General features: G+C 40.1%; 1 protein-coding gene across 1 annotated transcript in view; it reads left to right on the forward strand.

The window, feature by feature from the left end:
* ptch1 (patched 1) overlaps positions 1-24364 on the forward strand; it is a 59328-nt gene extending 34964 nt beyond the window's left edge. The window contains exons 13-24 of the mRNA XM_065247206.2: positions 267-385; positions 1173-1674; positions 1947-2256; positions 4778-4920; positions 8077-8260; positions 12926-13206; positions 14509-14646; positions 14748-14890; positions 19100-19199; positions 20366-20656; positions 21289-21835; positions 21931-24364. Coding sequence (XP_065103278.1) covers positions 267-385; positions 1173-1674; positions 1947-2256; positions 4778-4920; positions 8077-8260; positions 12926-13206; positions 14509-14646; positions 14748-14890; positions 19100-19199; positions 20366-20656; positions 21289-21834 — 2757 coding nt within the window. The 3' untranslated portion in view covers position 21835; positions 21931-24364. The remainder of the gene's footprint in view (positions 1-266; positions 386-1172; positions 1675-1946; positions 2257-4777; positions 4921-8076; positions 8261-12925; positions 13207-14508; positions 14647-14747; positions 14891-19099; positions 19200-20365; positions 20657-21288; positions 21836-21930) is intronic.
* The last annotated feature ends 3126 nt before the right edge of the window (positions 24365-27490 follow it).

Genomic DNA, 27490 nt, shown 5'->3' on the forward strand with positions numbered 1-27490 from the left:
AAGTTTTTTTTATTGCAATACCAGTTTTGGCCACAATCCTACATACTGTTCCTTTAAGTGAATTTTTCAGAAAATCATATAATCTAAGTTAGATTTAGGGTAGTAGTAAGCGTTGTGTTTTATTTATTTTAGAAAAGTGCTTGAAATTATTATGGTTTGGCATAGACTCTCTGTAGATGTGTGTGTAAAACAGTGTATAAGATTGCTTTTGTGCAAATGTGTGAAGGTCTTTTTTTAATTGTTTTCTCTCTCTGTCTCTTGCTCAGGCGGCAGTGGTCGTGGTGTTCAACTTTGCTATGGTGCTACTCATCTTTCCTGCCATCCTTAGCATGGATCTGTACCGCAGAGAGGATCGCCGATTTGACATCTTTTGTTGTTTTGTCAGGTAATCCACATAAACATATAATAAACTTCCACTGTACTGTGATCTATCATAGTAAAACATTTTTAGTATGCACACACATGTTCTGCCTATTTCTGTGATACAAAACATTGATGATTATTAATATGAAGTTTTTTTTGCTAAATTACGCAGTAGCCTTAAATGACATTCAGTGCAATGTAAACAACACAATTAAAAAGAATACTGTGTGTCTATATGTGTGTTGATGTCTGTGGCCACGGGCCCTTAAAGAAAGACATGCTGTTGCTTCTCCGGCTCGCTGCAACATTTGTCTGATGTGAGAGGGAGAAAGTCGGCACATGTTTTATTTTCTTAGTCATGCCCCCAAACTCCCACAGGAAATTAAACCTGATGCTTAAACTTTCACCATGGTTGAAACGTTTTCCTTCTAGTCAATGCTACTCACTCGCCTCTTCACTTTAACCGCTCTGGACTGGAAAGCTGAATGGCGTTGTATTTACATACATTTGCATAAGTGTTAAAGGTTACCACATCTAAAGACGTAAAGTATTCACTCGTTAACTCTCCAAATTGGTGAAGAGACAAATAAGAAATATAGTATTAAAAACAACCAACCCTAACAGCTCAGAATGGAATCATCAATAGTGGTTAGCTTGTCAGTTACCTGTTTACCGTGCATAGTTTTTAGTTATCTTAAATATTTATACATTTTTAAGTATTGATATGGCAAGAAATACCCATGCATAATTACAATGCTGCCTTTTTGTTACTAAAATGTAGTTTCTACCTCACTATCTCTCTTCTTTAGCCCCTGTGCCAACCGAGTGATTCAGTTGGAGCCGCAGGCAGCGTACGGCGACTCCTCCGCTGAATCCAGTCGTTACAGTCCTCCACCCTCTTACAGCAGCCACAGCTTCGCCCAGCACACCCAAATCACCATGCAGTCCACCGTCCAGCTGCGCACTGAGTACGACCCCAGAACGCAGGCCTACTACACCACGGCCGAGCCCCTTTCTCACATCTCCGTCCAACCCTTTGCCCCCAACCCCAATCACAACAACAATAACAACCACAACGGCAGCAGCACGGGAGTTAGGGCGAGCCCACCGGGAAGCGCCTCTGCTACGGGTGGCCCTGTCTTGGACACGGCATCCTGCCAGAGCCCAGACGGAGCGAGTTCAACGCGTGATCTGCTGTCTCAATTCGGAGAGTCGGGTTTGCGCTGCCTGGAGCCGCCATGTTCACGCTGGACATTTGCATCGTTTGCAGAGAGGCGCTATGCGCCTTTTCTGCTACAGCCTAAGACGAAGGTGAGGCAAAATAGTAAACTTTCCCTTTATTTACCGGCACCACACATAGTTAGATTAGAAGTAGGATTATAGTTGCCAGAGATGAAGTAATATGTTTAGGCATATGGACAGTTAGTTAGTGAAAGCCAGTGTATCATATTCAGTTGAGTAAGTGTGAGTCAAAGCCTTCAGAAAACCACAAACACCTCAAGTAAAGATGTGTGAATGCTATTATGGTAGCTTTTGCCCTAGCCAAACCCTGATTCATTTCTCTGTTTGTGTTTGTTACTCAGGTGGTGGTGATTTTACTCTTCTTGGCGTTGCTGGTGGTCAGCCTGTACGGAACCACACGGGTCCGGGACGGTTTAGAGCTGACCGACATCGTGCCACGGGAGACTGGCGAATACGACTTCATTCGTGCCCAGTTCCGGTACTTTTCCTTTTACAACATGTATGTGGTCACCCAGAGAGCGGACTACGCTCAGATCCAGCCTCAGCTGTACGAGCTGCACCAGCGATTCGGCAGCGTGAAGTACGTCCTGCGAGAGGAAAACGGGCAGCTTCCGCGCATGTGGCTGCATTACTTCAAAGACTGGCTACTAGGTAATGCACTGCAATCCCTTGACAGTCCTGCCTATAAGGCCTTTTGACAAGATATTAATGGGAAAATATTATGCACATTTTTACAAGATGTAGTATAAGTCTCAGGTGTGCCTATAAGGTTTCAGCTCGGGTTAAAATAGATCTGATTCCTGTGAATATAGTTTGGGACATTAACATCTTTAGCCGCATTAGTGCTACAACGTGCTAACAAACACATTTAGAAAAGCTTAACCAGTCAGTCAGTGGCTCTGGGCAGGGCTTTGTTTGTGTGACATCACATTAACAAGAAAATCAAGCATGTCTAATGAGACTGCTGTTTAATGGGGATTAAAAAAGGAGTGTTTGGATTTTTAGGGTGGTTGTGTTCACACATTACTAACACACATTTATTTCCAAAAACCTTGTAAAAGTGGATTTTGCATAATATGGGCCCTTTAATACATTTTGTTAAATAGATATTAATGTTTTATTATTGTTCTTTACATCTATTGTTGTTTTGCATTTGCATTTATATCAAACAAAAAGATTCACATGCCCTTTATAGTAAATAATACATTACATGAAAACGTTACGAATTAATGTTTGAATTGGGTTTATTTTTCTTACCTGGCAAATAGTTGATCTCTTTAGACAGAAACTCTTTGAATACAAGCATTGATATCATATGAAGTCTCTTTTTTGTATGAAAGGGCTTAAACGGGTTACTTACTTGACACAAAAGTAACTCTCCATCCCATTTTCCGCTGCAAGGAATGAGTTAATTTAATCGAAATACATTTTTAAAAAATTACAGGCCGTCTCGATTTTCCTCAACGTGTTTGAGGAATCAACAAAAAGGCTCTTGAAATTCTAACCTCAGTTTCACCGTCATCAGATCATCTGTTTCATTAATCACGCTGCTAAACCTCGCAATCTGTAACACATTTAATGTCTTAAAGCGGATTATGTCGCGAGAGTGAGATTCAATTGGAGAGATTAAAAGCAGAGACAGAAAATATGAGGAAAAACTAATGAAAGGCAGAAAGGGTGAAAAAACACAGTGAAGGTGAGAGGAGCGAAAAAGCAATGAGATGTGGAGATACAGGGCATGTTCCTACAACAGCCCTATCCTTGTGGCCTCCTTCACAGTGGCTTCTTTCCATGAAATCCGTGCGTCGAGCGCTCGGAATGTCGTATCTAATCCCAGGCGGGTCAGATTCAAAAGGAGACCCTGTTTTTTTCTATTATTCTTTCACAGCTCTTGTTCATAATGGCATACCTGTCTCCAAATGGCTTCTGACCTGGTGGAGTTTGACTTCTTTTTGGGTGGCATGTAGAAACTTGCTTTGTCAGAGTCTGTTCGGCGTGTCAGAACCTCAAACATCATCAGTTTGATCATTTTTGTATTTTTTTTGTCAATGTCTCGGTTTGTGTATATAAGATGAAGTAAAGGCTGTTACTGAGTGGATGGGAAGAGCTGCCTTTAATATTGTGGTTTGTGGCTCAACAAATTAGTCACAGACAGTGAGGTGAAGGGTAGAGGAAACAATCTGTCCCAGAAAGGACCACTGGCGTTGAGGGAAGCGATATGGGAGGGGTAAAGGGATATTTGAGAAGATAGGTTAAAGGTAAACATTGTTTCGGGATAAACCTATTCATCAAGGTCCTTAAAACAATTTCAAGCCTTTGGCTAGTAATAGAACCAAATTTTTCCTACGCCATGTTTATGCCACACAACATCTAACACAAAAACTACACATAAAAGGTGGTAATTTGTCTGAAATCAGAGAGAGTGTTGTATAATTGTGCTGGTTTTGGATTCACCAGACCCTAGATTGACACAATTCTTTATCTAAATGTATCAGGTGATAATCTTTACTCTAATTGGTAGTCAATACATTACATCACAGCTTATACGTAGAGGGTAAGCAACAACATAATTTTTTCATGTGACCACGCCAGAGCTTGCATTGTTAAGTGGCAAAACATTCAACAAAATGGCTGGTTTTCATAGCGGCTGCTGCGAAATGCCAGTAAAACTGACTATAATCGGCTTAAATAGGCTTTATGCCCAGTTGCACTACTTCCTGAACTTCAGCCAGCTCCTTGTTTCCTGTCTGCCGTTATTGGACAAACTGATTAATCCAGGTGTGTCTGATAATTGTTGTTGTGACTACTGAGGTCAGGCACACCTGTATTAATCAGTTTGTTTGTGACTACTGAGGTCAGGCACACCTGGATTAATCAGTTTGTCCAATAATGGCAGACAGGAAACAAGGAGCTGGCTGAAGTTCAGGAAGTAGTGCAGCAGGGCATAAAGCCTATTGAATTAAGTTAGGTAATGTCAATGCTGTCGCTCAGACTTTTTTCACTCAGTGGACGTAACCACAGTCACTTTCGCCAAAGGTGACGTCACGTGTATTCCCTCTATTTGCAACAGTTGCATTGATTTGACTCTGTCACCAGATATTACCTGAACGACCGCTTGAGAAAAAAGGGGTCATTGTCTCTAAAACCAGTGTGCTCTTTGTGTTACCTGCAGGCTTGCAGGAGGCGTTTGATAAGGACTGGCAGGCGGGTCGGATCATTCAGGGGAACTACAGAAACGGCTCTGAAGATGGCATCCTGGCCTACAAACTCCTGGTCCAAACCGGCCGCAGAGAGAAGCCAGTCAACCTTAACCTGGTAAGCCGCCCACTAGACCCCAGGAAACGTTACATCTTGCATGCCCTATTAGTCATCTAAAGTGGGAGTTTTAAAATTGTAATACTACATTTGCAAATCATCCTAAAATACCAGATTGATACTAAAGTACACCAAAAAAAGGAAGTACTGGTTGTACTGATTTTATGCTCAATTTGATATATAGATGTTTGGTGTGAGCGTCAGGGTTTATAGCGACAAATCAGAACCACACCTGGTCTCTCTCTCTCTCTCTCTCTCTCTCTCTCTCTCTCTCTCTCTCTCTCTCTCTCTCTCTCTGATTGCTTTACCAAGCACAGGAATTTAAAGCTCTCGATGGGGCCACAACTCGCCTCTGAAAAAGCAATTAAGTCTTCATTTAAACCATTTGTTCCACTTTCTTGCTGCAGGCCTAAAGCTCAGCTCAGCCTATGCAACCTCTTCAAGACTCCTTTAGAGGGGCCATGTCAAGAAAAAAACCTACACACACACACACACCGTCACACCGGCAAAAAATATAACAGGTTAACACATTAACAGTTTCCATTTGCTACCCAGCATGAAATGTTAGGCAACAGGAGAGCAAAATATGAAAAATACAAAGCATAGCACATGCCAGAAGGGCTGGAGGGTGGGGAAGAGTGCTATGGTTGTGTATGTGTGTGTTTGCTTTTGTGTCGTCTTGTCGGTTCATTGGCAATGCGCAAATAAGACAAGAAATGTTTAGCATTTTTTTGTTGCTTTCGAATGGTCATTATTTTGCTGAACCGTTGGCAGTAAAATAGGAAAGAGAAGCCAGCCGATCTGTGTTTGTGTGCGGCCCGTGATGTCATTTCCTCTGCCTGTGAGGGAAGAGGGCGGCAGTGGGCCAGGAGGCCGCCAGCTTCGCACTGTGTGCTTCCCGTGACAGCTTGAAGACATACAGTTGTTGCGCATCCTGCTGCTTAATGCAATCCAGATCTTTGGAATCCAAGTCTGCTTTTTTCTGTCCAGACTTTTACTTATTCCTTTCTCTTGGAGCTGGTGCCATGTCTACTTTCAGTGAATACAGAGGCGGGAATCACACGGTGTTTCAGTCTTTTTGGTCATCTTAAATCCAGTGTGCTTTTTTATTGCTTTTTGTGGCCCTGCCTGTGAAATATAGGTGAAAAGTCTCATGTTATAATTATGAGATAAGGAGCATCAACGTTTGATTTCAATCTTTGACATGGCTTTACTACCGACAAAAATTATAAAATTATACTCTAAAATATAAAAAACAAAAAAGTTTATTTTTATATTAAAAAACAAAGACAACCTGACTGAAAGTTCCTTATTACAAGTGTAAGAGTAGCTTATTAGCCAAAACCTTGTTCTCTCTTTCCTTCAGTTGTTGCTTGTAGCGCCGGGCATTGTGGGTATCCATAGGGGTCGCGAAAAGCCAGTATTTGCAACATTTGTACAGATGTTGTGTTATTTTTATAGCTCTCCTCCATTTGCTGGGTGGCATTTCCTCCAGTGTTAACAGCAAAGGTTAACTGCACACAGACGCGCACAGGGACTCTGGCCAATTTTTTTATTGTTACACTAACTCAAGCAATTTTTCTCTCACTCACTCTCATTTCTACTCCACACCCCCTACCCCCCCAAATACACACACATATACACACTGACCCACAACTCTTGACTGAGAGACTGTAGATTTATTTCCTTGGGAATTGCTTATGGTGTTGAGTGTGATGTCGTAATAGCTTTACCTTCACAGGAGGTGGCTAGCTGAGCGTTGGGAAAGAAGTCAAGCGTTTAAAGATTGCTGCAATGCTGGTGGCCGTTCTCAATACTCGATTATATAGCCCTTAAAGGTGCCATAGAGTAAAAAACTGTATTTACCTAGGAATAGGTGAATAATAAGAGCTCTGTACATGGTTGTGTCAAATCGTGAGCCTTAAACACGTTTGTTTCCTCATTTTTATGTAAACCTTGTGCACGCAAAAGACTACTGGAAAACAGGCCAATCTCAACATAACACCGACTGTGATGTCACAGTCCCTCAACATTAAATTACACATTAAAGGTATAGCGGAAGATTTTCCCGAATTATTTAAAAGAACCGCCCCTCGATATTTTTAAAAAAATGCTCCCGAGAGGGAACGCCTGTTAAACGCGTGCACGAGACAGAGAGAGAGCGTGCAGGAGCTCAGTTCTTCTCTTCGCTCTGTTTACAAGTTTCTGTCGGCATGTTTACCGTGTCTGTGCGGTTCGTGACTTGTGCCAGGGCTAGCATCGCAAATCATAGCTTACATCAACTTTTACTAGCAGTGATTTTAAATGGATTTCTCCAAATAGCATGACAAAATGTACCTTTCCAGTAGAAACTTCGCGTGGGAAGCCCAACCTGTCCTTTTAGCTCACGCCAGCGTGTAAAATAGTCTCCCATAAACATTCTGGTCTTGTTTCTTTATTTATAGTCCTTTCTCTTCTTGTCATACAATTCGTAGACACTTTTTCTCTTGCGACCCTCAGACATTTTGAAAAAAATACAGTGAGAACGCGACCTTCAATGAATGGTTGAAACCGTAGCACAACAAACATACACGTGAAAGTGCGCATGTGCAGAAAGCGAAAGTAGAGGCGAGCACGTGCGACGGTTATACGTCAACATATAATCAGAATGATTGACATCTGGGATGACCAATAACAGTGGTGATCCACCCGGAAAACGAAAATCTTACGCTATACCTTTAAGTACAAAGTTAAAATGTTTACTAATGAGAGCTACTGCCATGAGCCTCAGAGCACAGCAATTCAAGCAGAGCTCGATATTATTATTCATGACCCTACAAAAAAGGGCAAAAATAGACAATTTCATTCAAAGGACAAATCCTAGGGTTGTAAATGGACATTAAAAAAAAAACGTTTCTGGATCATTTTTGCCCTTAATAAAGTTACATACCTTCTATGTAAATATCAAAGAACAATTTAACATATTATTTTAATGCATTCTTTGGCACCTTTAAAAAAGACAGCTTGATAACCTGGTTTTATAAACCATTACGGTTAGGGTTTAGTTGAAACCGTAGGTCAAATTTGACAAGATGGTTGCTGTCAAAATTAGTTCTTTTGATCATTTTAAAAACACTTTCAGATGTTGAAAACTTTTTAATTTGCATTTCTTACCAGCTTACAAGACAGCGATTGGTGAACGCTGATGGAATCATCAACCCAAATGCCTTCTACATTTATTTATCTGCCTGGGTGAGCAATGACCCGGTCGCCTACGCTGCGTCCCAGGCCAACATCCGTCCACACCCTCCAGAATGGATTCATGACAGGACCGACTCCATTCCTGTCAGCAGACTCAACAGTGAGTACCATCCATCATTTCTTTCATCACCATTCTCAAATCATTAATATTGACTTACTGTTATTTCTAGCTTTTATATTGCAGCGGGTGTCATGAATGCATTACTTAGTTGTTTGTTACTTTGATTGTACTGCATTTGTGTTTGGTAGCTTTGAGTACAGGTAGATTTTGGGGTAACACTAAAGATATTTTACTAGGGCTGCACGAGAAATCGTATGCGATTGTTATATTTTACCCCAAAATACGTCACTGCTATTGCTTTACATGGGGAAGATCACAACGGTCGCTCTAGCAAAGGAGGTCCCGCCTTCCAAGAAAAAAGAGCCAATTGTCAACCGTTAAAGGAATAGTCTACTCATTTTCAATATTAAAATATGTTATTACCTTAACTAAGAACTGTTGAATCATCCCTCTATCATCTGTGTGTGTGCACGTAAGCGCTGGAGCGCGCTGCGACGCTACGATAGCATTTAGCTTAGCCCCATTCATTCAATGGTACCATTTAGAGATAAAGTTAGAAGTGACCAAACACATCAACGTTTTTCCTATTTAAGACGAGTAGTTAAACGAGCAAGTTTGGTGGTACAAAATAAAACAGCGCTTTTCTAAGCGGATTTAAAAGAGTAACTATATTTTATGGCGTAATAGCACTTTTGAGAGTACTTCGACTTGGCACAGTAACACCCTCCCTCTCCCATTATGAGAGTGAGAAGGGGAGCGGACTTTTCAGGCGAGTTGAAGTACTCCCAAAAGTGCTGTTCCGCCATAAAATATAGTTCCTCTTTTAAATCCGCTTAGAAAAGCGCTACGTTTTATTTTGTACCACCAAACTTGCTCGTATAACTACTCGTCTTAAATAGGAAAAACGTTGATGTGTTTGGTCACTTCTAACTTTATCTCTAAATGGCAGCATTGAATGAATGGGGCTAAGCTAAATGCTATCGTAGTGTCGCAGCGCGCTCCAGCGCTTACGTGCACACACACAGATGATAGAGGGATGATTCAACAGTTCTTAGTTAAGGTAATAACATATTTTAATATTGAAAATGAGTGGACTATTCCTTTAAATAATGACATGCTCTGATCTGATGACGCAAGAGTTGTTACTACGGTAGCTGAGAAGGCAGGGAGCTACACTGCGACCAAAATGGTCGCATATGCGACCTTTTGAACTGCCGTTGCGACCCTAATTTTTAATGGGTCGCAAATGTGCTACCTAATGTTTTAGACAATATGCTATGATTTACTATGAGCATTTATTAAAACAGAAATGTGGATCTTAAGAATACGTTTCATAACGTGCTCTGAGCCATCAACACGTTGGCTTCATTTTGCGTGAAAGCACGTCGTGTCTCTCCCTATCAGTGTGCGTTTGCGTGCTCAGCTGTTTCTCAATGAATTGGGTGGGACGCGACGCAAGCGCAGTGTCTTCCATGTTTCTGAACTTGAGCAGAGGTCTTTCTTCACTGAGGACGCGGGACCCGTATGGTTCCGGGTTTATTTTTAAATGGTCTGTCGGGTCCGGTTAGATCCTAGTTTAATTACTTTGGGTCCCAAGTCTGATTAATGTTGTGTTTATAACCCGAGTCGATCGGAAAACGACCATGAGCGCTACCGCGCTAAAGCTCGGCTGCAGTTTCAGCGTGCCTCCGGTTTCTATGGCGATGGTTCTTGTTACGACCACGCGCTGCATTTTCTTTCTCACATTTTTTTAATAATCTTATTATTAATTAACCATATATTTTCTAAAACCATATCCATATTAAGTTTGGACAGAGATTGTAGCAAAAAGCAATGCTAATGTCAAGCCAATTGCACTGAACGAGCACAGCAATGTAAAGTCTGTCCCCGGGACAGCAAGTAGACTTTTAAATCTGAAATAATGAGTGGATTAAGCTTTTTAAATCGGCAAGAGAGAAATAGAAAGATAGAGCAAAAGCAGTAAAAGTGCCTATCTAATAGAAATTATTACCATTATAACATCAGTCATAACATCAGTCACATTTATAATCTATAGACCTGCACTGTCTATTAATATACTATACATAGTATTGTATTATATTGAGTTTGATAAAAGGGGTCTAATTGCTTCATATATCAGTGCAAAAACAGTAAGTCTTTTCGTGGTGCTTTGACAAACAGTGTCAGCTTTGTTAATGGCAAAGAAAGTTTGGGGTGGTTAGACTGATGAAATATAATGTGAAATTAATATTAATTTTCAATGAATCAAAGTATTGTGTTGTGTCACACATTATTAGTTCTACATCACATGTATAGTAGACCATTATTTGTCAGTGGGTAATAATTGCCCTTTTCACCGGCTACCACCACCAAGTAAATTTCAGATCTGTGGGAAACACTGCAACGTTTAAGAAAACAAGGCGGCATGTGGTTTAAAAGATGGCAAGTAAAATAAAAAGCATATCTGTATGCAATACAGTTTCATTATTGTTCATTATTATCCAGAGCGCCTTAATATAACTTGAAAAAAATATGTGCGACCAAATCATATTTTGCGCCAGTAACTGAAAAAGTTGGTAGCGCAAGTGCCACCAGTGGAAAAGGTTAGTGTAGTTCCCTGGAAGGCCGTTCTTTGTGTACTTTTTTTAAATGTTACCTGAAGAAATCGTTATAAATACGTGTTTAATACTTTAAAATACGCTTGATGTTACAATCACTGTCCTTGCTGTCCAGAATAAAAGAGACAATTTAATCTTGGACCCATTGTGCGAGCTGTCTCTTTAGTGCTACCTGGTTCATTTACATGTTGCTGCTGGTTGGACTGCAGTTGACACACCCACCAAACAAGCAAAAACGTATCTTAAACCCTGTTGCACACCGGTACGCATTGTTTCCAATAAACACGTCGTATAACCATGATAATGTAGCATAACGTTGCACACCGGTTTGAACTTGAACGTACCCCTGTTCTTTGCAAAACATGGTGGTGCTGTAACAAAACTTGCTTAAAAAGACATTAGTAACACTTTACAATAGGATTCTATTCGTTAACATTAGTAAATGCATTAGCTAACATAACTAACACCACGCAACATAGTTTTACAGCATTTATTGATCTTTATTATTTATTATTTATTGATGTTAGTTACTACAAAAAAAAGTGTTCAGTTAGTTCACTGCACATTATTTATTGTAACAGATACAATGAGTAAATATTAGTAGATGTTTAAACTGAACACACTGATAATAACGAATGCTGTCAAAATATTGTTACTGATTTCCGAAATACATGTTTATATTTGTGGAAATCCATTTTCAAGGGTTAGGAATAGGAATAAAGCAGAATTGTTTTACTGTTTTATAGGCATTATAGGCATAGCAAAAACATCTGTCATAAAATCAATAATAACAATACTAACAACATAGATTTAAACATAGACTATCTGTTCTTAAAACATTAAGAAAAGCATTAAGAAAATAATATTTAGTAATAGAGTAATTTTTCAGACTTTTTAAAGATCTATTCCCAAACAGAACGACTTGTCTAACTTTGTCATATACTACAACAATTAGATTTAGCAGAACAGCAAATTTATTAAATTTTTTAGCAGTGTTTTTAAAGTTAGGCAGGGCCATGCGAGGTTGCATCCTTTGCGTGTGTACCGTACACTGTGTGCTTGGGGGAAAATGTCACTGGATAACAAGCTAAACCGGCCTCTCTGTGTCCGAGCCCCCGCAGCAACAACTGGCAGCCGTCCAACTCCCGTCCTGATGGAAATTTATAGTTTAGATTATAACGGTGCAAAAGCATGTTTAGCAAGGGGTCCTGCATGACCCCCTTCAGGTACTGGAACACACACTTGGCTATGCACCCTGTCCTTCAACCACACGCCCTACACACACATACACCTCTAGTGCTAGTGTGGGTCACATTCTTCTGATTTTATTTGTGGTTTGAAGACTGGCACTTATCTGAGTCCAGTAGCCGGAGTGATGAGTCAATCCAGGCCTGCTGTTGAAACGCCTGCAGTACACAAAAACATTGATGACAGGTGATAATCGAGAGTGCGAATTTGGCAATAGTTGTCTTTGTGAGTGTTCATCCCAGAAAGTAGGGGTGGGATATTTCAGCACCATTTTTTGACAGCGTAATTACAGCAGATCGCCGTCAGGTTTGACATTCGGCTGCATGTTGAGATTTCATAGCTGGTAATTTCGCCCCTGATTTCTTCCCGGGGCGGTAAAGAATCGCAGCGTTTAGTAGGTGTGCTCTGTCACCTCGAGGATAGCAGACATTGATAAGAGAATGTGAGACTGATGGATCGTGTGGCTTATTCTTGTAAAACTGTAACAATTGACCCGTTCGCTATGCCCCACACCCCCTACTTTTGGTTACTGTTGCATGCTCAGACAAGCACTACAGAACATCACCTTATTTGTGTTCATAGGCCTTGGGGGGATTTTATTGTAGCACCATTACATATATCCCCAAACAATGTTTTACTTTAATGTTTAATAAAATTAAAACACCCTAAAAAGTGCAAAAAAACTTGTCTGATGCTGGATAGCAATAGCTGCTGTGCCAGGATGGGTCAGGAACTATTAAGCCGGGGCATAACACAACAACAAGTAGGACAGTGTCTGTATTAGTTCATAAATAAAACAAGGCAAACCTCATTGACATCTTTGCATTTCTATTCGCAGTTCCTGCAGCCGAGCCCATCGAATATGCACAGTTTCCCTTCTACCTCAACGGGCTCCGCGAGACGCCACAATTCGTGGAGGCCATCGAGAGTGTCCGTGCCATCTGCAGCAACTACAGCCGTCAGCGCCTGCCCAGCTACCCAAACGGGTACCCATTCCTTTTCTGGGAGCAGTACGTTGGCCTGCGCCACTGGCTTCTGCTGTCCATAAGCGTTGTGCTGGCCTGCACCTTCCTGGTCTGTGCCGTCTTCCTGCTTAACCCCTGGACTGCTGGAATCATAGTGAGTTTCTCTTAAAGATGTTTCAAATTCATGTTCTGGGTCGTGCAAAGGTTTAAAACTTTGGGATAAACTTTTTAAAATGCATGTGCAAGAAAACTTCGCATTTCAATTCAAAACTCTCTTAATATAAATGAATGAATTAACCCTTTAAATTAGCCCTTTTTGAGTTTGAGGTGAAAAGGTGATGTACACCTTCAAATTAATATAACTCTGGCATTTTTGGTCTCGAAGCCTAATTTTGGTCTTGTTTTAAAGAAGTCACTTTAGTGAATTGTCTGGAAGTAAAAAAATTAAATGAAAAAATTATTATAGCAGTTTACATTTATTGTAATAGATAAAAATAATGCCATATAGTATTATTTTATAAATACAATTATCAACACAAAATGTTTACATTAAAACTGTATTCACTAAATCTCTTCTTATATCTACTGCTTATGATTTACTGGGATGTACTGAATGTTTGGAAGTAATTTAAAGTTCCTGTTATACTGTAGGACAAGGCAGAAATAGCCAAAGAGAGCTCATGTTTGTACAACCCTGCACTTTGTGTTTATCTTAAACCGTCTCAACCAGTTTGTTTAGTCTAAGTGGAGGCATTCGGAAACATTTCCCTAAAATAAATGGTTAAATAACACGTTGCTATGGCAACAACATCACTCCACATGTAAAATAGACCCACTTTCTCTGATTAATGTCCATGTATGTACCATTTATATTGCTTGTGCGTGCACAGGCGAGCCCTGGTTTACTTTCCCACAGTCCCTCTGGTGCTGTTCAATGCCTTGTGTTTTATTAGGAGCTGTGTTTAAGCCATCTGAATGATCTAACCCTGTCTGACAGGATAGCAGCTTCATCCTTCTGCTTTACTGAATACATGAAAGAGAAAGTTACAGCCCCGCTTTAGCTTTAACCATCTCGCTTTTGTCCCAGACCACCAGCGGCCCCCTCAAACTCCATACGTCCCCACTTCCTCCACGCTCGCCCATCCCACTCCCAGAATCCCCCTCTGTTTCCCCCTAGTCCCCTTTTATTTGTCTTCAAAGGCAGCTGGGCCTCCAGTAACCCAAGACTCATCAGCTGATTAAGGCATTTAGTTAACCAGTTCATAGCCCGAGTTCATCTCTGTACAAAAACATGTGTGTCCTGCTTATCAAGAGGATATTTTCCCACATTCCACAGTTCTCTATCTAGCATAACCTATCTAACCCAACTGTGCTAAACTGTAATCTATGAGAAGCATAGCTATTTTGTTTATGAGAGTAAGGGCGCTGGTTTTATGGATGCTGTTACTCTTTGCAGGTGCTGGTGCTGTCTTTGATGACGGTGGAGCTGTTCGGCATGATGGGATTGATCGGCATCAAGCTCAGCGCTGTGCCCGTCGTCATCCTCATTGCTTCTGTGGGCATCGGTGTGGAGTTCACCGTTCACGTGGCACTGGTAAGATCATGCAGACGAGCGTAAAAGTCTTGCAATTTTCCTAATGAAAAACATTATATAGATTATATTCATACTGATCTGGAATGATGCTCTTCTTACAGGCGTTCCTCACAGCCATCGGGGACAGGAACAAGCGAGCGGTTCTGGCACTTGAGCACATGTTTGCCCCGGTGCTGGATGGGGCGTTTTCCACCCTGTTGGGTGTCCTGATGCTGGCAGGGTCGGAGTTTGACTTTATAGTCAGGTAAGGACAGCAAACGTACTGAAACACCTTCCACTGTGTAGATTGTATTCATAGTATCTCAAGACATTGATTTATATCACATATTTCTGCCTTAAAGGGGTCATATCATGGAAAATGTAACTTTTTTACGACTTTAGTTTATGAAAACATAATATAACTGTCAGAACTCAAAACTGCCTCTGTTATTCATAAAGGCTTTGCAGAAAATTCGTCTCATGTGATACCTCTAGCATATTACTGTCAGACACAAGATCATGTAACCACCACAATTACATATTTGGTGTTCAGAAACGCAGTAATGGCAGTATGAAACATATGATCTGACCCCTTAGGTCTTTAGCCAAACTTTCTCGTAAGTCCTAACTAACACTGTGTCTCTTCCTCACAACCCTGGTGTTGTGTTTGTCTTAAGTATGCACCGGTTACTGTGCATGAATCTTTACAGATTTTTTATTTCTGGGAGTGGCATAAAACTACTTTTTCACTGAAATTAAAGTCACACTTATTTCAATCTGGGGTATCAATGATGATGCTATAGGAGTAAAGAAATAATAGTTGCTCATTGTTAGTAGAAGACTAGAAAAGACCACAACCTTCTACCCCAAAATCATTTTGGATCTGAAGTAGCGTGCCAGTAAAATAATGCATACACAAGTTCAGAGCATAACCCCCCATCTCACACACACACACACACACACACACACACACACACACACACACACACACACACACTGTACAGACCACATTGGGCCATGGCCCCCCTCATGGGCTCCCATTGAAACTCATCTACTGTTTTTTCATCAAACAAAACCTCCTGGCCTCTAAAGATATGGAAAAAACAAAAAAGCGGGCCTTATTTTTATAGCCTTGCAGGAATACTGACTTTCCTCTGTCAGGTCCCCTAATGTTTTGAATCTAAATAGCTGGTACGGGTTGCTCTGCGAGGTATGCGGTCCTGTGTTGCTTTGGGGAGAAGTGGCTTTCAAGCACGAGGAGAAAAGCTCTCGGTTCAGGGACACTTCACATAACATCTCTGTTCAAAGTTGAAAAACATTAAATGCTTTTGGTGCCTCAGTTAGCGTGAGGGAATCCAACTCAACCGTGGAAAAGCTCACGGGTGTAAATCACTCCTCAATTTGAACATTTAGTTTGGAGTCTGCGACCTTCTAAACAGCTGAAACGCTATTCATTTTTATACTTCGTTAAATTGTAGTGATTGATTTGTTTCATCTCCTCTTCCCAGGAGTTCACCCTAGCGGAAAACTATATTGCCTAAAAGTTGCTCTTTTATAGACGTTTTAGTTTAGGGGCTGTGCATAAAACACAGTTTTCAACTAAAACGTGAAGCTTTTTCATGGCTGTTCATTTACACGACATTGGCCGTTTTGGGGTCCTGAAACAGAAATTTATACTGTTGTTGTCTCCTTGTAAACTAGATTTTTTTTTAAATAAATTGTGATGTCATATGCATGTGTTTTTCTTTATTTCTTTACAAAGTGAAATCGCCACCTACTGGCCTGACATGCATGATGCAACGTTTTTAGTCCTTTACAAGTTTACTAGCTCCCTTTACAAAGTTGTCTTTGCGCAAAATTTTTTTTTTTTGCATTTTAAAAACAAAGGAAAACTATTATGTAAATGTAACCTAATGGGACATTCACACAGGGCAAAAGCGTTAACACTTCTTATTTACTTTTAATGGGTAATGTCATGCATTGCCGAACTGAATTTTGGATCCGTCAACGTCTCGTCACTGCCGTTGCTCGCGGCAGAACTAAACATACTCAACTTTTCAAGCACCAACGTGTGCGTCAGCCAATCAGATCACCTTATGCCATAACCTAGTGCGAGCTAGCCAATTACGTTTTTTTGCAAGACCGGAGCATGTGTTGCGGCCACTGTGATTGGCTGTTGGCCACGCTTCAGAGACAAGCCTTCCGTCAAGCGTTAACGCTTTCTCCCCATGTGAATGTAATAAATATCGACTGAATGTCTTAAATATTCTCTTTAGATTCTATAGACGGTTTCAGCAGTAACAACATAAACAAGTGGCTTCCGTGGTCCACACATAGCTTCCGGTAAACTCCGCTAAGAAAAAAACAACAACAAAGTCTTAAAACGTAGTTTATTTATATAACAAGCAAAATAAACAACACATAGAATAAAATGTGTTATTTTCGAGGAGGTATTTGTTCAAGAGTTCAGTTTAGCAAATAGTCATAGCTGGAAAAAACAGAAACCGGACCAGTCACATGCATCCGATGAAACCGTCTATAGAACAATGTGCAATGTTGGACTTTTAGCGGCATCTAGTGGTGAGATTGTGAATTACAACCAACGGCTCAGTCTACAGTTCACCCCTCTCTTTCGAAAGCATAGTAAAGCTACGGTAGCCGCTACAGGACAAACATGTCATCATCTGAGACAACGTAGTAACAAACATGATCTTTTAGAACAGTTTGTTCTTTCCGGGCTACTTTAGAAACACGGTGGTGCAAAATGTCGACTTTCTTGTAAGGGGACGTTCAGTGTAGCTCATTCTAAGGTAATAAAAACAATAGAGATCATTATGTAGGGTTTTTGTACACCACTGATAATATAGTTATGTATAATTTTAGAAAGATTGCAAAAAGTCACACATTGCACCTTTAAAAGACAGACATACAATACATGAGACTATTAAGAGTATAGAGCTATAGGCATCGTCAAGATCTTTTCTGAAACTCTAGAAGAGAAACATTTTGATTGCTTGGGTCTGTTTCTTAAAAGGAACATCTAAGACGCAGAAGACTTCAGCAAACATCTTTAATGGATCTCTATTTACTGTCATTTCTGTTTAGGAAAATCAGATGAGATATTATAGAGATTTCATTTTTCGGTCCTATGGACCTTTTGTGTGGTAAGCTCAAAAGCCAAATACAAACCGAGAATCGCAATTCAAAGACATTTGGTCGGGAGGTCTGATGAAGTACAGACAAACGTTTAGATCTAAACATTTCCAAAACCTAAGCCTAAATAATACAAGGCTGGCTTCTTTCTCCATCATCTCCCCAAACAAATGGCGTCTGCTTGGGTAAACACTGCGGGAGCTTTCCACACTCAACCCAGACCTATAAAACCCTCTTATGGACATAAATAAAGCAGTGTACCGTGAGGGACATCCAGGACTGAAATGCAAATATACCTTCAGTTTTTTTTCCCACACATACATATGTATCCTTGATTTAAGTATGTTTTGATCTCTGTCCACATCTTGGGTTTGGTGGTGGTCACTTACACATTAAGAGTCTGTCAAGTTCATTCTGCCTTTCCAGTGCAATAAAAAATTTAGTGATTTCAAAATCATATATATTACTATTTAAGCATTATAATCACATAAAAAAAGCATAAAAGCAAATCCATATTAAAAGTACGTAATGAAAAAGTTCAAAAATCATGCAAGCGCATTTTTGTGTGTTAAAACTCTGCAGCTGCAATTTGAGCCGCAGCAATTTACACACACACGCATCGCTGAAGTAGCGAAGGAAAGAAAGCCTAGCGTAATGAAGAAGAGAGAAAGAACGCGGGAATGATGGAGGAACACGAGGGGAGGGATTTGTAGAGGAGATTGGGGGGTCTTACCTGATGCTCTAGAGATTTAATTAGAGCAGGGGATTGTGAAAGGCACGGACATTTCACAGGGGCTTAGCATAGAAAGAGTGATAGAGAGAGGAAACTGAATGAGTTTGAGGCCAGGCAAGAGGGGCCGGTGGTCGTTCCTCTCCTCTCTTCCTCCTAGACTAAATTGTTTAAATTCTATACCGTTCACTTCATTTGTTTGCTGTGCTTTCTTCTTTTAAAGAGGCCCAGTTCTTTGTGCCGGCTCTCTCTTCTGTACTCCACATTCCTGCCCGTTCTGCTTTCCCTGTGTTTGCTTGTACTCCACTCGCCCTCGAAAAAAAAAAAGATGAAAACCTCACTCATTCCCTGTTTTCCATGCCTTTGAATTAACCAACTAATTATGTCCTCTGCCTCTCTGTGCTGCTTTCTAAAAGACCAATTTGGAGACTTTTTCTGGCACAAGGTAAATTTAGTTTCAAACCACACCAGACTAAAGTCTTTTTGTGTGCGAATGTTTGTTGCAAATGACTTTTGGTATGCCTTTCTTTCATAGCAGAAAAGTTGATTGAAAGTTCTTTATTCTGAACTTGAAAATGTGTTTATTTACAGGTATTTCTTCGCTGTTTTGGCCATCCTGACTGTGTTGGGGGTCTTGAATGGACTGGTGCTGCTCCCGGTCTTATTGTCCTACTTTGGCCCTTGTCCTGAGGTAAGAGGATTGCTTCTGGTGGATTTTCCTCCATAGCACCATTATAAAGTGGTGTTCAACTTTGAACAACTGGCATCTTCACTGTTTATTTGAATATTTGATTAAAGATGCATTAAAACATGTGTATGCATGTTGCATTGGTATGTTTGGAGCTCAGTAGCTCAGCTTTAAGAAGAATTTAAGGAGGCTTGGCAAACACTATACATAACATACATACCCTATTTTCCGGACTTTAAGTCACACTTTTTTCATAGTTTGACGGGTCCTGAAACTTATAATCAGGGGCGACTAATACGTCAAAATTATTACCGTCTACAGCCGCGGGAGTCCGCTCTATGTTGCTCCTGTATTTATGTAATTCAATGGATTCAGTGATGCGGAATGACTTCGGGTCCTTTTTGAACTTGACTTGGCTTGTTGTGTTAATTTAGCCTATTCAGCCTCTTAGGTATGTTCTGTATGCTATTGTGTATCGTGTTAATAAATCAGTAATGTTTATGTTACATTAACATGTAGGGACACCTATTCAGCCTACTGTTCTGTGCTATTGTTTAGTTGAATAACTTGCCTTTCCAGATTAAATGTCTGTTCTTCAAATTGGATTTTGTGAAATAATTTTCTAAATAAACTCAACGTATAGTCCAGTGCGACTTATATATGTTTTTTCTCTTCAAAACACTTTTTTGACTGATGCGACTCATACTCCCGAGTGACTTATAGTCTAGAAAAGAGTACACAGATTATAAAGACATATCCCAGGACAATGATTACAAAATATTACAAAAAGAGAAGAATCAATGATTATTAATAACAGCTACAATTGTAGTCATTGTATGCTTTATTACTTGTGAGCTTTTTGTTTTTTATGCATTTTTCTATAATAAAATAAAACCCTGATTCCCTAAATTCACTATGGTGTTTGTATATTTCCTAATATTTATTTTGTACAATAAATACCTTAAAAGTTGTCCATTTTGTGCCACACACCTCATATGTTGATGGTTTAAGCTAACCTGAGGGGGCAAAATGTAAATCCTGGAAATAATTTATGGCCAATATAAAAACAACGTTACTGGAGTGCCTTTTTAGGCAAGTGAAAAGTAAATAAAATTGGCAACTTCTGTAGCACAACTAATTTCGTTGTGTCCAACAAACTCCACCCTCAGGTGTCTCCAGTGGATGGGCGAAGCCGACTGCCCACCCCATCTCCAGAGCCTCCCCCACCGGTGGTCCGCTTCACCATGCGACCCAGCCACACCACCCCCGGAGCGGGATCAGACTCCTCCGATTCAGAATACGGTTCCAACACTACTGTGTCCGGCATAAGCCAGGAACTTCAACAATATGACCTCCAACCCAACAGGGGGCGATCTGCCAGGCTTGAAGAGGTGCGGATCGCCACAGGTGGACGACAAGGCAATCGTCAAGTGGAGCTGCCAATGTTTTCTTCTTACTCAGTAAGTAGAGCATTTTCCCCACTTTTGACCTCAAAGCGTTCCAGTCGATTATATGTCGTTTTTAAACATAAAACGAGATTCTGCATTCAATTTTAGCCTTAAAGGGACATTCCACTTTCTTTAAATATACTCATTTTCCAGCTTCCCTAGAGTTAAACATTTGATTGTTACTGTTTTGGAATACATTCAGCTGATCTCCTGGTCTGGCGCTACCACTTATAAAGATATAGAAACTCTTTGGTTATTTTTTTGCGCGATGCTAATGGTCTAATCAGATTCAATGGATTGTGCTAAGCTATGCTAAAAGTGCTAGCGCCAGACCTGGAGATCAGCTGAATGGATTCCAAAACAGTAAAAATCAAATGTTTAACTCTAGGGGAGCTGGAAATAGACTATATATTTTTTTAAAGTGTAATGACCCTTTAAATATAAAAGCCGTAAATGCAACATATTTAAGAAAAATAAGGTTGAATTCGAGTTATGTTAGTTGACCCCATGTTGGAAACAATGTGAAATGCCCCAGTGGCTATTCTAAGGTTTTCCAAGAGAATTCCAAGTGCTTGGGTTTATACCACTCTGCGGATTTGCGTAATTGTCCGAATGAACTCATGTATATACGTCATTTTCCACAGGATGAATCAAGACAGCATCAACCACAGCAGCAGTACAGGTCCGCCCAACCGCCCGGTTCTCAGGATGCTGGACATCAGTCGTCAAAGCGCTACTGTAGCAGGGACCCTAAGAGGGACTTTGGGAGCGGTCATCCGCCTCCCCCTCACAGGCCGCGCATGGATGCTTTTGAAACCGCTACTGAGCCAGGTGCCCGTTCGGGCCCCAGCCACCGGGAACGCCCAGGGGCACATCGTCCCCGTTCCCACAACCCTTACCCTCACCCATCCCATCCATCCACAGGCCCCGCCTACTGTCAGCCAATCACAACGGTGACGGCCTCAGCCTCAGTTACGGTGGCTGTGCATCCAGGGATGCCTGGCCAGAGCCCCGCCTACCCGTCCCACCCCTCCAATCACACTTCAGAAGATGTCTACACTGACCCTCACTTCTCAGACCCTCATGTGCCCTACGACGAGAGCAACGGCAGCTCAAAAACAGAGGGCATGGAGCTGCAGGATCTAGAATATGACACTCATAATGTCTCCCACACGAGACCCTCCAGCTGAGGTTAGTTACCGTTTTACTAGCCCAAAATAAAGCAATACTGTAATCAGATGAATCTATTCGGTATTGACCGTTTCTTCTGCACTTTGTCTTTACAGCGGTTGAATGTCGAAGCTCAAACAGCCAAAGAATGGGACTTCTGTCTGCCTGTGTGGCAGAAACATGGTGCTGCGTGGCAGGGGCACTTTGACCAGCGGCGCCGTTTTGGTGCTTGACTCTGTTACTGTATAACCCTGGTGTATTATTGTTAAAAGTATTTATGTGTACACATATGTAAATAATGAACGAGAGTAGCTATTATTTGACCGGGGTCGTCTGACCGGACGGCGTGCTTGCGTGTTCATTTGTGTCAAGTGCCCATCCATCATCTGTGTATCTGTGCCATGAGGAAACTTCATGTTTGACAAACATTTCAGCATACGGTTGTTGTTGCTGCTTATAATATTGTTGTGATGTTTGTATAATGCTATGCAATTATTTTCTTTAATTTTATAGGATTGTGTGTGTGTAAGTTTGATTGTTGTTCGTGAGTGCATGTGTGCACAGGTTTTTCGCTCCACTTCCGGATTTAAACGTTTATTATGATGAAGTAACGTAATGTAATCTCAGTGTTCGGTTATCAGCAGATAATCGGATTCGAACAGCATCTCCACTGCACTTCTGATAAAACACCTGTACAAAACTAGTATCAATACTAAAACTGCACAGATTTCTATTTTCAGAGGACACATTCAGGGAAATCTATGTAAAGCTTCACGATAATATCCAAGGAATCGTTTCGTTTTTGCCTACAAGCAAATGTTTTGAGTGCGTGTGTGGACGTTTGTGTTTTGTGTATATTGAAGCGTTAGGATTTATGCTTTGTAATGTTAATGTGCTTATCACAAACCTGTGGTAGTTTAAAAAAAACAATTACTGTTTAACAATGAAACACGCTATGCGTGAGAATTTACCTGAGCAGAAATGAAGAAGGAAACATGAGTGATAGATGTGAATGACTGTGTCTGTAATGTCCTCCGTACTGAACTCGTCTCTGGCGTCTCGTGCCTCCGTGTTTTTTTACTGTATAACGGCCAGTCGGTGGCAACCCTCAATTTGCTCATGACTCCGACTTTACATTACTGACTAGTATAGTTTATCACAGCTGAAATGTGTTTATGGTTATTCATTCTACTGTGGAAGATGGGTTTCCATTGTAGCATTTTCTTTTTTTTTACGGTATGGCATTATTTCACGTTATTCCTCAATTCTGGTTTAAGCTAAACATTACTGTTACAACAATATTGCTAAAGCTTTGGTGGCTTAACATCAGTGTCTTATCTCTGTTTAAATAAGCTAATGAGCATTTTAAGGGTGAGTCACAGAATGGCCAATCGATATATTCGGTGACCTCTTCGATGACAAACCACAACTACTGGCCCCAATTTAATACGAGCAGTTCTGCTTGCTGACCTCACCTCATAAAAATCCACAACATAACGCCATGACACTAATTGGAAGTTCCCAAAAAGTGCATGCGAGTGCTTTAAGGGTCAAGGGTCATGGAGCCCCCACTCCTCCATCACTCTGAGTCTAGTGTGTTTGCGTTTGTAAAAATGTATATGTGTGTGTGTGTGTGTGCGTTTGGTGTCTACCCGAACCTGACCCCCCTCTACGCCTCTTTCTCCAGAATGACTTCCTGTCAAACAGATGTCTGCCCTTGTGAGACTTTGTTCTTGACAAAGACCTCAAGAGCAAGTCTGTGTTTTTGATTGTTTTTTGTTTTGTTTGTTGGTTCTCCTACATGTCACATTGGCAGAAATGGGAGAAAAATCATGGCTGGCAACTATTGTAATTTTATATATATATATATATAAATATATATAATCTATTATTTTTTTACGTTTGTTTTGCAATATTTATATTTTTATATTATAAGATGATTTTGTTTTGTTCAATTATGGTCATAATGCCAGTTCTTAACAATGCAGGGATATTTTTACGTCTGTCTGAAAACACTATTACAGTCTTTTTATTTTACATTAACGGATTTTGATCTGTATAAAGTGCTTACTAATGTTAAATAGGACAAAAAGAGTATATAACATTTACAGTACAGATTCATCATAGCTCTTAGAGGATTTTAAAAGGATGGTTTTTACAGACTGCCATTTTTCCTTGTTTCGGCGTGGATGTATGTCGTTTTCAGTTACAAAGATAAATGTATGCCATATAATTTATTTATATGAAAATTTATTTTTGTAGTGTACATAGTAGTTGTCAAGTTATTTGACAGAAGTATATTTTTAAAGAGTTTATATGTAATGCTTTCATTTTGCTGAGAACAGAACGGAGAAGACGTGCACACTTGCTTGTTCTCAGACAACTAAAGGTCCATGTTACAGTGTTATATAGAGAGAGTGAGTCCAGTCTGAAGACTGTTTTGGGTTTTGTGAAAAGCTAGCCATGAACGTAGAAAAAATGTACTAGCTCTCTGAATAATAATGTTCAAACACTGATAGAATTCTAACAAATAAAAAATATTATAACTTATTTGTCTCCTTGCCATACATTTAATAAATGAATGAAATTGTACCTATCCGTGACTATTTCTTTAGCTAACCTCATGATATGCATCAATTGTAGCCACACTGATCTGAACAGCTATTTTGTTTTACTTTCAATAATACAAAGATTGTACACCCGAGGTCTAGCAACATTATCTCCAGCGCTCGGTTTCGACTTGCTGACATCTGTCTGCAGATTCGGTCTCCCCCCGTTCATGACTCGCACTGCGCTCGGCTCTCCTGTATGATTCTGATTGACAGTTTTATAGACTGCAAGGAAATTGGTTGTAGTTACAATACAGCTGGTGTGCTCTAAGTAATGAAAAGGGGCATTTGGCCTTAAAAACAGTGATGGAAACTGATTCAGGCTGCCCCCTTCTAACTCCGCTGCATGGGTGGCAGACATTTATTATTCATATTCCCAAGCATGATTCAATCTACCTTTAATGTACTGCACTGTCTCTGTGGTTTGTGTACTTGCTTTGAGAGCCAATATGAGTCTATAAACCTAAAAAATGCTGGGTTGTTTTAACCTGTGGTTGGGTAAAATATGGACAAACCCAACGTTGGGATAAATTAAACTATATTTGACCCAAGCAATGGTTGAAAAAACTGCATTTTTGGGAAGTGTGTAACTTGAGCCAATCAGGATTGGTATTCTAATCATGTAATGAATGATCTGAAATATGATTTTGGCTCTAGACTGGAAGACATATATTTCAATTGTTGATACTTTAAATATGAAACTACACTCTAAAAATGCTGTTTTTTCAACCCAGCTTTGGGTCAAAAAGGGACATTACAGTTTTTCTTAGTCACTTTGGAGCATTTCTCAGATCAGAAATAAATTTTTCAAAACACTTTGTTCAACCTCCACATCATCAAGTCAGTTGTGCACAACATAAAAGCATAAAACCATTGTTTTGGACAAATCCTTTGGTACAAATATGCATATGATTATATACAAATGTCTGCTGTTTGTTACATTTTTGTGTTTTTCATCAAAACACATTATGCTGGTTTCTGAATTGATAAATTGCTATCAAGTGAATCTTGAAATTTTGAGTTACAATGAACAGTGAGTGTACAGTGAACCTTTTTTAAAAAAAAATATTTGTACTGTAAAATATATATTTTTTTTCAAATCTCATATTTCATGTGTGTAATTTTGTGTACAAAAAAAAATCATACAAATGTGAATTTATACACAGTTTACATCAGAAAAAAAGACAAATATAATTGTGTACACTTGGTATATTGACAACATGGCTAAACATTTTTACTTTGTTCACACTCCCTACTGAAAAATCCAGCTAAGACCAGCATAAGCTGGCCTCCCAGCTGATTTTAGCTAGTAATACTGGTGTAGCTGTGTTCTGGTCACTTTTTAAGTTGGTCTAGCTGGATGTAGCTGGTCAGGCTGGACGACCAGCTGATCCACCAGCTTGACCAGCTTTGCCAGCCTGAGAGGACCAGCTTAAACCAGCTACAACTAGCTACCAGCTTATGCTGTCAGGGCTGTCAGTCCATATCCGATTTTGGTGCATATCCGAGTTGACAGACTCACTGTCCATATTGTGCATCCTGTAGCGTTCTGGCATGTTCAAGATTATATGCACTGTTTCTATGGTAATGACGACACGCTGGCTCGATATTCTGCCTCGATGTCTGACGTTGTAGAAACTATATTCTACACATGGGCTGTGTCTCAATCAGCTTTGTTGTTCAGTAATCAGGGCACTGATAAGGGAGTTGGACATTTTAAGGGATGTCTTAGGCCTTGTCCACACAGACACAGTTATTTTTAGAACCGTGACTTTTTTACGCAGTTCGGCCTTTCGTCCATATGGAAATGCAGTATCAGGTCACTGAAACCGAACATTTTGGAAAAACCCTGCCAGGGTGAGAATTTTCAGAAACGCTTCTGATTAAGGGTTCTGATTGTCCAATGTGGCTTTACGATTAGGGTTATATCACCGCCTGCTACTGTGGCATGCTCTTGACAGCACGTGATAGTGTGTTTTTGCGTTTTCATGTAGGCAGAGATTTCTTTTAACTGAGCATGTATGGACGGGTTTTGTTTTTAAACGCAGGAGGAAAAACTCTGGTTATAAAAATACCCGTGTCCGTGTGGACTAGGCCTTAATCGCAAAATTCTTTCAGTGCACTGCAACGTTCGTTCCCTAAAAATTCCCACAATGCAACGCAAAAACCAGTGAGCATCGATGGTCCCTATGTTTCCTAATCGGAAATCACGTGACCTTTTCTGAAGCTCTCCAGCTGAAAATCGCCCGAGCCAACTCAATAAACTTCATGAAATGTGATATAACTTTGAAAAAGACAAAGGTTTGTTTATGTTTTAAATATAAACACACATAAGAGACCACAATCTAATCAATATTCTAAACAATAATATATATTTTTTTTAAATGAAAAAGTGAACAGTGTCCCAATGTCAAGTGCCTGAACCTGCATACACGATATAATGATTCAGGGAACGGATTGATGGACTCACCCCTATCATTTCGTCAGAAATTGACTGTTCCAAAGTTTGCACTGCACTGTAAAAAAAGTCTTGTCGACAAAGATGAGTTGTCACAACTTATAAAATATAGTTGAGAAAAGTCAACTTAATTTTATAAGTTATAACAACTCACCTGTAACTATAACAACTCATCTCTAGTCAAGATGAATAATAGTAAGTTGAAATGACTTGTAAATCTGAGTTGATTCAACAAAACATTTTAAGGCAGCAAAGTATTTTTTACAGTGTGGGGTTGCTTTTACGTTACATGACAACATGACGTAACCAAAAAGCTACACAGATGCGATCAGAGCTGTCAGACTGAAAAAGATTTCCGGCAATACGTTTTGAAATGGATTTCAAACAGCCTCTAGATGTAGTCTAAAAAACAGAAAAAAACAATGGATTTCATGCAGTTTTTGGCTGTTCACACGTTCTAAATGTGATTGGATTCCAATCGGATATGCACCAAAATCGGACTTGGACTTACAGGTGGAACAAGGTATTTTGACGATTTTGTTCATGAACGTGGACTTGCCATTTTGATGGCACTGTCATGTTTATTAACTTAAAGGGGCCATGTCACAG

This window comes from Paramisgurnus dabryanus, chromosome 11 (assembly GCF_030506205.2).
Source record: "Paramisgurnus dabryanus chromosome 11, PD_genome_1.1, whole genome shotgun sequence".
NCBI classification, from domain to species: domain Eukaryota; kingdom Metazoa; phylum Chordata; class Actinopteri; order Cypriniformes; family Cobitidae; genus Paramisgurnus; species Paramisgurnus dabryanus.